Source organism: Cydia amplana, chromosome 20, assembly GCF_948474715.1.
Source record: "Cydia amplana chromosome 20, ilCydAmpl1.1, whole genome shotgun sequence".
NCBI classification, from domain to species: Eukaryota; Metazoa; Arthropoda; class Insecta; order Lepidoptera; family Tortricidae; genus Cydia; species Cydia amplana.
Window position 1 is genome coordinate 6254864 of NC_086088.1, and position 15171 is coordinate 6270034.

The 15171-nt window shown below is 36.2% G+C and overlaps 1 protein-coding gene across 1 annotated transcript; it reads right to left on the reverse strand.

Annotated features, from left to right (window-relative positions):
• Positions 1–793: 793 nt before the first annotated feature.
• On the reverse strand, positions 794–5264 carry LOC134657669 (hexosaminidase D-like). The gene is made up of 4 exons (XM_063513231.1): positions 4962–5264; positions 4240–4403; positions 1839–2577; positions 794–811 (listed from the first exon to the last, which is right to left on the reverse strand). Exons 1-4 carry the CDS (start codon positions 5262–5264, stop codon positions 794–796), a joined length of 1224 nt encoding a protein of 407 aa, XP_063369301.1.
• Between the last annotated feature and the right edge of the window lie 9907 nt (positions 5265–15171).

The window sequence follows — 15171 nt, forward strand, 5'->3', positions numbered from 1 at the left end:
CAAATGTTTTTGACCCGATTCGTGTACCCATGTAAATTTTGCAGGCTGTATAGCCTGTCAGATTTCTAAGATCAAGTTCGCCATACATTTACTATGGCGTACTTGATCTTAGAAAAACGGACAGACGATACCAGTACGGCTACCATCAGTTTGGCACTGACATAAACGCCGTCGAGAACGTAATTTACTTTCTATACATCTCGCTCGTACTCGCATATTAGTGCAAACGAGATGTATAGAAAGTAAATTACGTTCTCGATAGCGTAAATGTCAGTTTTGACACTGTCAGTGACTCATGGTACGGGCTCTGAACGTGACTTCACACTGCCATACAGATTGATAATAAAATATACAAAATACTTATTATAGCGGAATACATTTATACAACAATGAATATTTAATTATGTTGAGTTAGTCTGCCATTTAATTTCATAACAACATTTTAACTAGTTATGTTTTAATCTGCATTAAATTATTATACGTGAATTATTTGACTGGTTCTTCAATGTATGGCATAAACCTATCCCTGTCCAAGTCATATTCTAATCAAATATATTATGAACCGCGAACTCTCAGCGGCCAGTACGTACAGCAAGAAGGTTATTAGCGGATTAATGTCTGATTGGTAGTTATTGACATTATATGCATTTCATCTACACTTAGCTGTGTACGTTAGTGTAATAGAGACAGGCTCTGTAAACGTATCGTCTTATTTAAATGTAGGCGTAATTGTGTATGTGTGCTAATTTGGCCCGAGAATTTGAACGGTAATGTTCCCAAAGGCGGTTTCCAGTTATATGCTTTCACTGATCTGTGTACAGATTTAGTACAGATGTAGTGCATAATTGTTTTCCATCGTATTTTCTCGAAAACGTTCGTTTTGTCATGCTACTTCAGTCAACCTCAACACTTTTTGTACCGCGACTGACTGAAATAACGAGACACGTTTCCATGAAAATACGATGGAAAATTATGCACTACATCAGTGTAAAGAATGTATGAAGTTCTGTGAGGCGATGGATAGGTAAGTAGTAGTTTTAGTTTAATTTAAGTTTGACTGAGGTACAAATATTTGTGTTCATCACACAAATAAATGCCCTTACCGGGATTCGAACCCCGGACTAGGCCAGACAGGTCGTCAACATGTCCAAAGACTTTACACCTTGTTTCATTTCACCGTATTAAGTTGTTTTTATTACTTGGAGGTAATTATATTAGCAAGTGAGATTTTCTTTTATTCGGGTCACCGACAATCTTACCGGCACCGACAAACAGTTCTTAAATCGGGTCCCATCTATACGATCAATTTTGAATGAACAGTTTTCACGGCCATCGGTCAGTTAAAACGGGATGAATGATAGTGATAATTGTTATGAATTATTATGATAGGTTTATCACTATAATTTATCCCGTTTTAACTGACCGATGGCCGTGAAAACTGTTCATTCATAATTGATCGTAGATGGGTGATTTAAGAAAATAATTACGAAAAAACAAACGCCATAGGTACCTAGATTAGGCAAATTTTATATTTTACAGCTCTTGATCATTTTATTAATAGTAATGTTAACTAAAATGCAAATTAAATATTATATAAGTAATTTATTCTGGGTATGAAATACTAAGGACCAGTTGTGGACAGTGAATTTTTGTAATTCCAAAATCGGAACAATCCTTTTAATGTTTTGCTGCAAACGACGTATTTTTGACTGAACATATTCTATAATGACATCATTTTCAAAATAATCTGACAGTAATCCAATAACTTCTTTTTCAATAGTCATAAGTTCGTAAAAAATCCTTCCACACGTTTCCATTTTAGTTTTAACCCCACCAACGTATTCATATTCTATCCTCGATTTTTCATCATTCGAGGCATTCTTTATTTTTATATCAAAGTATTTGTATGCATTACTAAGAAGTTGAAGTGTAGTATAAAGATCAGATTCCTCATAATGACATGTGTTTGAATCAAATATATCCAAAAAACGCTTGCTGCGATTCTGACATAGAAGGCTAGAGTCTAAATTATTTTCTATATGTTCATCAATGAAGACATTCAAATCTTTCATGTTTTCAAGAACAATTCCACTTGTATACTTTTGAATAAGGATCAAATTAATAATTAAACTCGGTATTGAAGCTGGAAGAATTTCACATAATGGCGCCGCATGGTTATATCTTGACCAGCCTGTGAGTATGATACCTTTAATTTTATACAATTTCTTCAGAGTGCCATACTCAAATATAAAGTTGAGCCAGTGAAGATGGTTGTTGAATCTAATATTAAGATCAGGGAGTATCCTTTCCTTTCCATCAGCTCCTTTAAATGCAGTTGCTATCCAGATATTATCGAACATGTGGCCATACTTGTTCAAGGTCATATTGATGTGCACATCTACATAGGGTTTTGCAGTGTAGGCCCAGTGTACGACTTCGGCGTCAGTTAAGATGAAGTCGCTGAAATCTGTAGGCTCGTAACTTCTGTACATGTCGTCCCAGATGAGAACGGTGGTGTCTGGACTAAGGATGCGGACAGTCTTGATAAGGAACTTGACGTGCTCAGTTAACAGGTCTCTGGAAGTGATATGATGGAGATAATAAACATGAAATAGTTAATTCCCTCAGTGAAATACAAAAGGTGGCAATCATACATTTTTACTTTAAGGTAGGGCGATAATTGTGTCAGGTACTTAATGCTAATTTAAGGCAAGTACGCTTTCCAGATATATTTTTGGTACATTGACCCGCCAGTTGCTATTTCTATTGCACGCGCATAATTACCTATATTGCTGTCCCGCCCATGATGCCGGTTGTCAATGACACTGTCCGAGTTTGACAGAGAGTTTGCGTCCAATAGACCTCCCTCGCCTCGTAAGACTCAGTGTGGTACCGCCGAACCGGCTAATCTGGCTTGCGGATTGCTACACCGAGTAAGGCGCTGTACGTATCGCGCTTGCATTACACCGCCACGGCTGCTGAAGTGGTGGAGTATGTACACCAGAAGACCAATTGCACGCTGAGGGTGTTCCAGCTTCGATCGCGCCACTACGTGCACTTCAACTCTTTTGTGGTGCGCGTGCCGCGACCGCTGCAGGGGACCATCGAGTGCGCCGACTTCTGGCCGAAGGGTGTCGTGTTTCGGAGGTTCCGGCGCAAACTGCCGAATCCGACACAGGAGCAGCCGATGCAACGGAGCCACGCCGTTTTGTCGACTAAATAACTAGTGTTTAGTTTTAAGTTTATAAAATACATATGTATGTTAGTCTGTAAGGTATTTGTAATATGGGCCTTGTTGCCTGAATTAAATTTGTAAATAAATAAATAAATAGAGATAGCAACAGGCGGGGCAATGTAGGAAAATCTATCTGGAAAGCGTCTCTTCTATAGTTGGATAATATTTCAACAAGTTACTGTCAAAAAAGTTTTTGTGTCACACACTTTTATTCTTGACTGTATTTCTCATATGCATGCCCATCAAGTAGGTACTTCTCTAGACCTTTCTAATGAGCCTAAACTCTTGTGTTCTTCCGCCGAGGAGTTTCTATGGCTAGGTACCTTCCGACTGCATTATCATATTAGCTCCATGTTAGCATATTATTGCATTGTCATCGAAATTACAGAAGTACTCCAAATTTCAACTGCTGATTCAGTTGATCGAATCGATAAAATAACATTATCATAATAATGGTTAGCGAAAAACTTACGCAACTAAGGAACTCCTTCGATGACATAGATCACATGTGTTGATACGGTAAACTTCATCGCAACCTACATGGATGTATTTCAACGGAGCTATCTTTTGGTGAAAACGTATGATCTGTAATAAAGCATTTTTTCATTATGGTGGGTGGTACAGGATTCTTCAGCCATTAGGTAGAAAGCGACGCACGCCTCTCGACACCCCTGAGTCTTGAGCCATCTTAGATGTCGCTTTTTGTCCCCACAAACGGACGGGAAACGGAGGGACTCGCCCTCACAAGATGGGCCCCCGCCCATCTTGTGAGGGCGAGTCCCTCCCAATGGTCCGGAAGACTATTGTTCCGGGATGAGAAAGACAAAGAAAACCATTGAGACCCCTTTCCCGCACCTAAAACCCCGATGTAGGTATGCTTATTACCTATTTTATTTTAAACTTACTGACCGATACTATAGTAAACATCTTCTCATTTATCTTCTATGTTGGGCGGTAGGCCATACAATTCCCTTACCTGTCCAATCATTTTTTCAAGAAAATACTGGCTCTCCGAAAAACTAGGACATATACAGTCAGGGAATTCAGGGTCTTCTCTTAAAAAGACGTATTCAGGATGCTTTAGGGCGAATTCCATGTGCCCGAACGTTTGGACCAAGGGGATTATCTCGAAACCAGATGATGCTGCGGCGGTGAGATATGCATGCAGCTGAAAAAAAAAGAGTTTTGAATGGAATAAGTAAGTTTACAAATCAAGAAATTTACATTTTATAATTATTTTAGTCTTGTATACGTGTTGGTATTCAGGTAGGTTTAAGGGCTAAACTTTTAGATTCAGTCAATTTAATAAATATAATATTTCTACATATTAAGACAACTAACTACCTAAGGTGAAAAGGATATTATTTAAAAATTCGTCAAAACCAAAACTACATTTTCCCTAATAATACGACAAAGAGGATATTTAAAACATACAAAACATGTTTTTGAAAGTTTAAAAAGGAAAAAGGACGAGAAGTGAACATTCTAGAGATGAAGAAAGCTTTGTCGTTCTTAACTTTTAATTCTGCACATCCTAACTCAAGTATACTCTTATGATTTGTAAATATTGAAGAAGAATATGACCACAATATGACCACTTGACCAGGCATTCTAAAAGACGTTAACTGGGGCAAAAGTAGGTAGTCTAAAACTTTGTGTCATGCAATATTGTCATCAAACGGTCAAGCCATTTCTTTATGCCTACTAGTTTTGTTCTGTAACTAACCTCTTTCTTCTTATAGCTATTTCGCTTCTTCAATACTGTCAAATATCCTTCGTAAGGAAACATATCCTCGTACTCAATGAGGAGACCATTGACCCCATGTTTCTTCATCATCGGTAGGAGGGACTGCAGATACGACAGCTTTGGTGGAGCTCCCTTCAAATCCAGATGTACAACGACATATTCTAACTCCACTTTTGGTGCACTTCTGTTGCCTTTGCGTTTGATAAAGAAATACTTGTCGGTGATAATATCCGTAGCCAAAACATACACAACGAGGGATAAAATAACTATAATGACTCTCATTGTCACACTTCTTAATTTTGATATTCTAAAAGGCATTATACAGTTAAAACAATTTTAGACCAAGATCATAACATACACTTATTTTATTCACTGGTATAATTGCTTGCCCTTTTTATACATAGGGCCATCGAAGAGTCATGTGTTTTTTATAATTATGAAGTGTTTCCCTAGTTATAATTTAATTACTTTTATAAAAGTTACAAATACGTTCACATAAATACATTGATATTTACATATAAAAGACAACGTTTGTTATGTCAGAATTGTAAGTTATTGTGACACTATCTACTTACCTATAAAAGAGGTTGGTAGATAGCTGTACCTACGTCTATAGGCTTAGAGGATATAACCAAATTGGTTATATCCTCCAAGTCTATAGGTGTACCTCCTATCTAGTAATATTGCTATTCTTCTTAATGTATGGTCTAAGCTATTCTTCAAATTAGCCTCTTCACTAATAGGGTTATTTGGTATAAAAATATACCATTTTTGACGCAATCGGTTAATTCGAGTATTGAAAATAAACTGCGACACCATTAAAAAGTTAAACTTGACCCAATACAAAACAAGACACTGCTAACAGAGTCGCGGGTAATAATAAAGGATATTACATCAGAACTTTAACTTAGTTAGATAACTTTTGGAGAACCCCTAACTAGACATACACGGCAAACGTCTGTTGATCGAAATGTTATATGTACAGTTTACTATATTTAGGCGCATAATTGTTTAAAATCAAATTTCTATACAGGAAAGTGCCTACTGTAGGTATGTAATTGCATGAATTCTATAGTAATTTAAAATGTTTCTTATTTACTAGTAATTCATGTTAATTAATGTAAGATCATAAGATGTAATGTTTTGAAAAGATGTATCCCGCCGAGTTTCTTGCCGGTCCCATATTGGGATACCCTCCTCCAATTGAGGGGGGATTTAAATCTTCTCGAGGCAGACGTGTAGGGTTTGAGCCGGTGAAGCTTTATCTAACGTTCATAAGCGCTTGTAATATGCCTACTTGAATAATAAACTATCTTTAAGAATCAATGAGGATGATACAAACTAATGAGTATGAGTATGACTTTCATTTTAAAGTTAACAACGACGCCATAACTAATTTTAGTTTTACCGTGCTATACTTAATTACTCCGAATCCTGGAAATATATTCAAAACTTTATTAGAAATGCAAAAGTTTAAGTACCTAGTTAAAAATAAGGTGACAGTTAGTCGTTTTAAAACATATTAATAAGATAGTTACTAAAATTGTCAGCAATAAAAAAAATGTGTTTGTGGCCACTTAATAATAGTAGTTCATATTAGTTTCCAAATTCATAATGTAATTTCTAATTTCTAAAATATATTCCTAAGTAATAAAACGCACATGCGGTGATTAAACTTCTAAACTGCGATGGCGAATCCTACCAACTACTTTAATTAAATGCAAATTTGAATTTTGAGTGCGGCATCCTCGCTTTTAAGCTAAAATAGTTAAATTGATACAAAGTGACGTGAGACCAAAACTAATGGGTGCGCAAATTATGTTATGGCTAAGTGACTACTAAAGCCTTAGCTGGACGGAGTTTAAAGGCTGCGTTACACAGGCGCGTTTTCCGGGCGGGGCGTGAGCGGGGCGCGCCGCTTCAATACATAGTATAAAAAAACCGGCCAAGTGCGAGTCGCACTCGCGCACGGAGGGTTCCGCACCATCAACAAAAAATAGAGCAAAACAAGCAAAAAAACGGTCACCCATCCATGTATCAGTACCCCCCCGACCCCGCCCCCGCCCCCCCGACGTTGCTTAACTTCGGTCAAAAATCACGTTTGTTGTATGGGAGCCCCACTTAAATCTTTATTTTATTCTGTTTTTAGTATTTGTTGTCATAGCGGCAACAGAAATACATCATCTATGAAAATTTCAACTGTCTAGCTATCACGGTTCGTGAGATACAGCCTGGTGACAGACGGACGGATGGACGGACGGACGGACGGACGGACAGCGGAGTCTTAGTAATAGGGTCCCGTTTTTACCCTTTGGGTACGGAACCCTAACAAAGTCGATTCCCGCTGTCAGTCCCTATGTAGGTATGCTTAGACCTTTAAAACTACGCAAGCGTGCGAAGCCGGGGCGGGTCGCTAGTTTACATATAAAACGCTCATGCGCCGCTCACGCCCCGCCCCGGAAAAAGCGCCTGTGGTGTCAAAGATATAGATAATTTACCATTCGTTTAACCTTCCTTCCTTGTTGATTCCTCATATATTTACATAATTTATAGGTATTCTATAGTCGCTGAATCAAGAAAACTAAGGAAAACCACTGACAAATGGTGCAACCAAAGTTTAATTACACTTCTAGTAAATTGTACGGCCATCCGGGCCATCATATTAAAAATACACGATGTGTGGTAAATTAGTAGACAAGAGTTAATCTAGCTACTTCCGAAAAAGGAGAAGACAGTTACCGTCAGGTGGTCTAATTCACGCCTGTACCTGTAACTACCTGTTGCTATCAGGTCAAGTTTGACACACTTTTCGTATAAATTAAGGTTAAAGAATTCATTTATTTAGGTAATCATTTTATTTATAATACAAAACATGAAAATGTTTGCATGAAAATTTTTATTTCATAAATATAATCTTGTCGGTTTGAATTAAGTAAGCCATTTTAAATATGCATATTTTTGCTTTTATTAAGTTCTAATTTTAGCAACCCTTTTATTACAAAGCGGGTTTGTGGTGTGTTGAAATAAAAATGCGAATTCTAAAAGCGGGCCTGAGGGGATGGAAACACATTTTTCTGCATAAAACGTTGTAGACTCACGTTGTCTGGATTCAACACTGCGATTGTGTTCCAACGAATTAGTAATGAGTTTTATCAAAGTGCAAAGTTAATTAAGATATTAAATGCTACAAGCCAAAAACATTTGTACAATTTATTATAATAAATATTTCACTGAATTAATTACACGGACGCTGTTGTCTTGCTTTTAAAAATATTTATTAAAAGCACTTACAATTATAATGGTTGAATTTTAGTCGCACTTATACGCGTCATACGAGTTACTTATAGGTACCTATACCTTTATCTCAGTCGATTTATTGTAACATAATAGTTGTGTGTTGGTTTTCTAGTAGGTTAAATAGTTGTGTGTTGGTTTTTTAGTAGGTTAGCTTATTCGTTTTTAATTAAACCTTAAAGCATTAAGGTAATTTTAACTTATCAAAATGTAAATTAAGTAAGTAGGTACTTAACCATGATAACTTCTTACCAACCGTCTCAGTTAAGTGGTAGACCTATACATGTATGTATTAAAACGGCAATTTATACTTGATAGATATAGAAATACCCGGGAAACACCCAAACCTATTATATATAAACATGACATCACTGTTCTAAAATGATTTAATTTTGCATAATTTCATATCGCGTGTTCAAAAGGAAATAACCTTCCGATTAGAACAATTTGGGAGGTATTATAAACGAGACGAATATTATAATAATATCATTTACAAATCGGTGTCCAAACTAGTTTAAATCATCCAAATGTAATTAATTACTTACTCATATCGTATCTGTTTTACGAGCTGAGAAAAAAAAATCGTTTTTAACAATTGAAATTGCACTAACGTTTAATGCTTTAAACAGTTCCATATGAGCCTATCGAACCAAGCAGTAAAGTTTACTGTTTGTACGTTACGTATGTACGTACGTGCGTACCTACATTTGTTGATATTGTAAAAGCAGTTAATCTTAATGAAATCATTTTAATGTGTGCTCGATGGATCATATTTTTTTCAGTGTGAGCCGACGAGTCGTCGATAGTGACTGCCTATAAGCAGTGTTGGCCTGTTGGGCGAAACGTTAATGTAATTGACCAATTTTCACCATTAATCATTATAAATTGAACCGTAAATTGTAACCGTCCGTTACAGTTTACGGTTCAATTTATAATGGTTAATGGTCAATTGCAGTTAACGTTCGGCCAACACTGCCTACAAGGCATGTCCCGGGTTCGAATCTTATTTGGGAGCTTACTGGGGGACTAATATGTCAGTTTGCATAAAATTATCCTGTAGAATATATTTTATATTCACATGCATTAGGTCAAGTACAGTCTCCATCAGATATATCGGAACGGCGAAGGTATTCACAAAATCTGAACACGCACTCTATCCTTGACAATAGAGGCGTGTTCAGATATTTGTGAGCACCTTGGCCGTTCCGATATATCTGATGGCGACTGTACTAACTAGACTAAAATAACTAGACTAGAGAATAAAATAATTGACTTGATTACAGTTGTTAGACTTTCATTTTTCATGTGTTATGTTTTTATTAGGATCATATTTTCTGTAATCGACTATGCTGATTCAATTTTCCAAGAATGTTCTTCGTTAAGCTTCGCTGTGGTTATTAGTGCTCCTTTTTTATGCGAATGACGTAAATCAGTGGAAATAGAGTTCAATGACACAACTAACTCATCATCATCATCTTCTAGCCGTTTTCGGCCACAGCGACTGCTTTCTACCGCTGAGAGCGTCGCTGGTGCACTACACAACACAAAACACACACACACACACACAACACAACTAACTGCTACCTACTACATTGTATATTAAGAGTCACACGAACATAGACACTGCCATACATTCGAAGTGACACTCTCATTTTATAGCGGCTTTTTGGCGGCGCGGCGGGTCCGTGTGACTCTTAATTAAGCAGATATACTCAGGAGGGTTACCGCGAACCACGAAAGAATTTTTGCCTCTCTGTCGCACTTATGAATTCGTACGTAAGTGCTACAGAGAGGTAATACTTCGTTTGTGCTTCGCGGTAGGCACACTGACCTCCTCGCTAAGTTTGCACCGACTTGGCAAAAAACACACACAACTAAGTTGGCATGGGAATTACTAGTGTTGTATTGCTAAATCTTTTAGTATTTTAAGTAGTAATTTCCGTAGGTAACCTATACTCTGTGATCGTTTCTCGTTCACCACAAACAAGTAACAAAAAACCGGCCAAGTGCGAGTCGGACTCGCGCACGGAGGGTTCCGCACCATTAACAAAAAATAGAGCAAAACAAGCAAAAAAACGGTCACCCATCCAAGTACTGACCCCGCCCGACGTTGCTTAACTTCGGTCAAAAATCACGTTTGTTGTATGGGACCCCCACTTAAATCTTTATTTTATTCTGTTTTTAGTATTTGTTGTTATACCCGCAACAGAAATACATCATCTGTGAAAATTTCAACTGTCTAGCTATCACGGTTCGTGAGATACAGCCTGGTGACAGACGGACAGACCGACGGACGGACGGACGGACGGACGGACGGACGGACGGACGGACGGACGGACGGACGGACGGACGGACGGACGGACGGACGGACGGACGGACGGACGGACGGACGGACGGACGGACGGACGAACAGCGGAGTCTTAGTAATAGGGTCCCGTTTTTACCCTTTGGGTACGGAACCCTAAAAATGAACGAGTGATTATCAAACTCGGCTGACGCAAAAAAATGGGGCGATCATAACAGATAAATCGAATATTTTTTTAGGTTGGTCAAGGATAATATTGCAGACTGGGACTGAGAAATTATAATGTACTTTATTAGATAATATCATTTCGTAAATTAACTAGAGTTTTTTATGCCTACTTGGCGGTTAGAGTCTGTGCGGAAAGAGAAGAGTCGTGGAATATATTGGGCCCCATACTTCCACGACACTTCTTTCCGAACAGAATCTACAATGTTTGGAAGAGCTTCACATAGTACATGGTGTGCAAACATAAATATCGTACGTAGGTACACTAATCTTCCTTGGACCCTTCTATAATTTTAATAATAAAGTTGTGTAGAAGCCACTTGCGATGTATTGTATACTAGCTGTTGCCCGCGACTTCGTACGCGTGGATTTGTATATTGGTGGTTATATATTCTATATTAGCTTAGAACATTATGCAGAAAACGATAGCAGTAGGGACTGCAGTTAATCATTTGTTAATTATTATACACAACCTGGCTACGAAGTTTCAAGCCCCTAACTGAATAAAATTGTTCTCGATATAATCCCTCTCAACCCCCAGCATATTTTCAAGTCCACTATTTAGTAAAACCTACTACCTAACTACCTATTTACGAAGTTTGAAGTTCCTAGCTTTAAATAAAATTTGAACTCTCTACCAACTTTCAACCCCTTCTTAAACCTTTTAGGGGATGAATTTAAAAAAAAGCTGAAATTACTTATTATGTATTATAATAATATGCCTTTATACAACGATTCAAGCCCCGCACTCAAAAAAATGTTTGACCTCCATACAAATTTTCAACCCCTTTTTTACCAACTTGAGGGAAGAATTTTCAAAATTGCCGAAATTACTTTTCTTGTATTCTAATAATATGTCTTTATACAAAGATTCAAGTCCCGCACACAAAAATGTTTGATCTCCATACAAACTTTCAACCCCTTTTTCACCACCTTGGGGGATGAATTTTCAAAAACGCTGAAATTACTTTTCTTGTATTCTTATAATATGCCCTTATACGAAGATTCAAATCCCACACTCAATAAAATATTTGATGTGCATACAAACTTTCAACCCCTTTTTCACCACATTGGGGGATGAATTTTCAAAAACGCTGAAATTACTTTTCTTGTATTCTAATAATATGCCTTTATACAAAGATTCAAGTCCCGCACTCAAAAAAAATGTTTGATCTCCATACAAACTTTCAACCCCTATTTAACCCTTTCAAGGGAGGAATTTTTAAAAACGCTGAAATTACTTTTCTTGTATTCTTATAGTATGCCCTTGTACAAAGATTCAAGTCCCGCACTCAAAAAAATTTTTGATGTGCATACAAACTTTCAACCCCTTTTTCACCACCTTGAGGGATGAATTTTCCAAAACGCTGAAATTAGTTTTCTTCTATTTTATTATAATACCTTTTTACGAAGTTTCAAGTTCCTAGCTTACAATAAAATTTGAACCCCAAGACAAACTTTCATCCCCTTTTTAACCCCCTTAGGGGTTCAATTTCCAAAAAACGTCCCATAGCTTTTTTTTGTAATCGGCTATTATGCCTTTCTAAGAAGTTTCAAAGCATTTGTAATGGATTCAAATTTTCAACCCCTTTATATCCCTTTTAGGAGATGAATTTTCAAAAACGCTGAAATTACTTTTCTTGTATTCTAATAATATCTCCATATACGAAGTTTCAAGTCCCGCAAACAAAAAATTTTTCTTCTCCATACAAACTTTCAACCCCTTTTTCACCACCTTAGGGGATGAATTTTCAAAAACGCTAAAATTAGTTTTCTTGTTTTTTAATATTATACCTTTTGATAAAGTTTCTAATTCCTAGTTCAAAATAAAACTTGAACCCCATACAAACTTTCATCCCCTTTTTAACCCCCTTAGGGGTAGAATTTCTCAAAATCGCTTCTTAGCTCTTATACATTTTATAAATGCAACCTCGTGTCCAAATTTCAACTTTCTAGCATTTGTAGTTTCGGCTCTGCGTTGATGAGTCAGTCAGTCAGTCAATCAGTCAGGACACGTGCATTTATATATATAGATAGATAGATAGCTGTTGCCCGCGACTTCGTAGTTCGTACGCGTGGATTTGTATATTGGTGGTTATATATTCTACATTAGCTTAGAACATTATGCAGCAAAATATTGCAGTAGGACGGTTAATCATTTGTTAATTATTAATATTATACAACGCATGAGATTTGTCTTTCACAACCCACGAAGTTTCTAGCCCCTAACTAAATAAAATTGTTCTCGACATAATTCCTCTCAACCCCCTTAGAAGATTTTCATGACCTCTATTTAATAAGACCTACTACCTAACTACCTATTTACGTAGTTTGAAGTAAATAAAATTTGAACCCTATATAAACTTTCAACCCCTTTTTAACCATTTTAGGGGATGAATTTTTAAAAACGCTGAAATTACTTTTCTTGTATTCTAATAATATGCCTCTGTACAAAGATTCAACAACCCGTTCTCACAAAAATGTTTGAACTCCATACAAAATTTCAACCCCTTTTTCACCACCTTGAGATATAAATTTTCAAAAACGCTGTAATTTTTTTTTTCGTTTTAATTTAATATCTTTTTATGAAGTTTCAAGTTCCTAGCTTAAAATAAAATTTGTACCCTGTACAAACTTTCAACCCCTTTTTAAACCTGTTAGGGGATGAATTTTACAAAACGCTGAAATTACTTGTATTATCTTCTAATAATATCCTCAAATACAAAGATTCAAGTCCCGCGCTCGAAAAAAATTTTGATATCCATACAAACTTTCAACCCCTTTTTCGTCACCTTAGGGGATGAACTTTCAAAAACACTGAAATTAGTTTTCTTGTGTTTAAATTTAATATCTTTTTGCAAATTTTCAAGTTCCTACCTTAAAATAAAATTTGCACCCCAAGACGAACTTTCATCCCCTTTTTAAATCCCTTAGGGGTTTGAACTTCCAAAAACGTTGCAATTACTTTATTTTGTAATCGGCTATCATGCCTTTCTAAGAAGTTTCAAAGCATTTGTTATGGATTCAAACTTTTAACCCCTTTTTTACCACTTTACGGGATGAATTTTCAAAAACGCAGAAATTTGTTTTCTTATATTTTAATAATATATCTTTTTACGAACTTTCAAGTACCTAGCTTAAAATAAAATTTGAACCACATACAAACTTTCAACCTCTTTTTAACCCTGTTAGGGGATGAATTTTACAAAACGCTGAAATCACTTTTCCTGTCTATTCATTATATCTCCAAATACAAAGATTCCAGTCCCGCGCTCGAAAAAATGTTTGATATCCATACAAACTTTCAACCCTTTTTTCACCACCTTAGGGGATGAACTCTCAAAAACGCTGAAATTAGTTTTCTTGCATTTTAATAATATATCCTTTTACGAACTTTCAAGTACCTAGCTTAAAATAAAATTTGAACCACATACAAACTTTCAACCTCTTTATAACCCTGTTAGGGGATGAATTTTACAAAACGCTGAAATTACTTTTCCTGTCTTTTAATAATATCCCCAAATACAAAGATTCCAGTCCCGCACTCGAAAAAATGTTTGATATCCATACAAACTTTCAACCCTTTTTTCACCACCTTAGGGGATGAATTTTCAAAACGCTGAAATTATTTTTCTTGTATTTTAATAATATATCTTTTTACAAACTTTCAAGTACCTAGCTTAAAATAAAATTTGAACCACATACAAACTTTCAACCTCTTTTTAACCCTGTTAGGGGATTAATTTTACAAAAGGCTGAAATTACTTTTCCTGTCTTTTAATAATATCCCCAAATACAAAGATTCCAGTCCCGCGCTCGAAAAAATGTTTGATATCCATACAAACTTTCAACCCTTTTTTCACCACCTTAGGGGATGAATTTTCAAAAACGCTGAATTTATTTTTTTTGTATTTTAATAATATATCTTTTTACGAACTTTCAAGTACCTAGCTTAAAATAAAATTTGAACCACATACAATCTTTCAACCTCTTTTTAACCATGTTAGGGGATGAATTTTACAAAAGGCTGAAATTACTTTTCTTGTCTTTTAATAATATCCCCAAAGACAAAGATTCAAGTCCCGCGCTCGAAAAAATTTTTGATATCCATACAAACTTTCAACCCTTTTTTCACCACCTTAGGGGATGAATTTTCAAAAACGCTGAAATTAGTTTTCTTGTATTTAAATTTAATATCTTTTTCCAAAGTTTCAAGTTCCTAGCTTAAAATGAAATTTGCACCCCAAGACGAACTTTCATCCCCTTTTTAACCCCCTTAGGGGTTGAATTTCCAAAAACGTCGCAATTACTTTATTTTGTAATCGGCTATTATGCCTTTCTAAGAAGTTTCAAAGCATTTGTAAT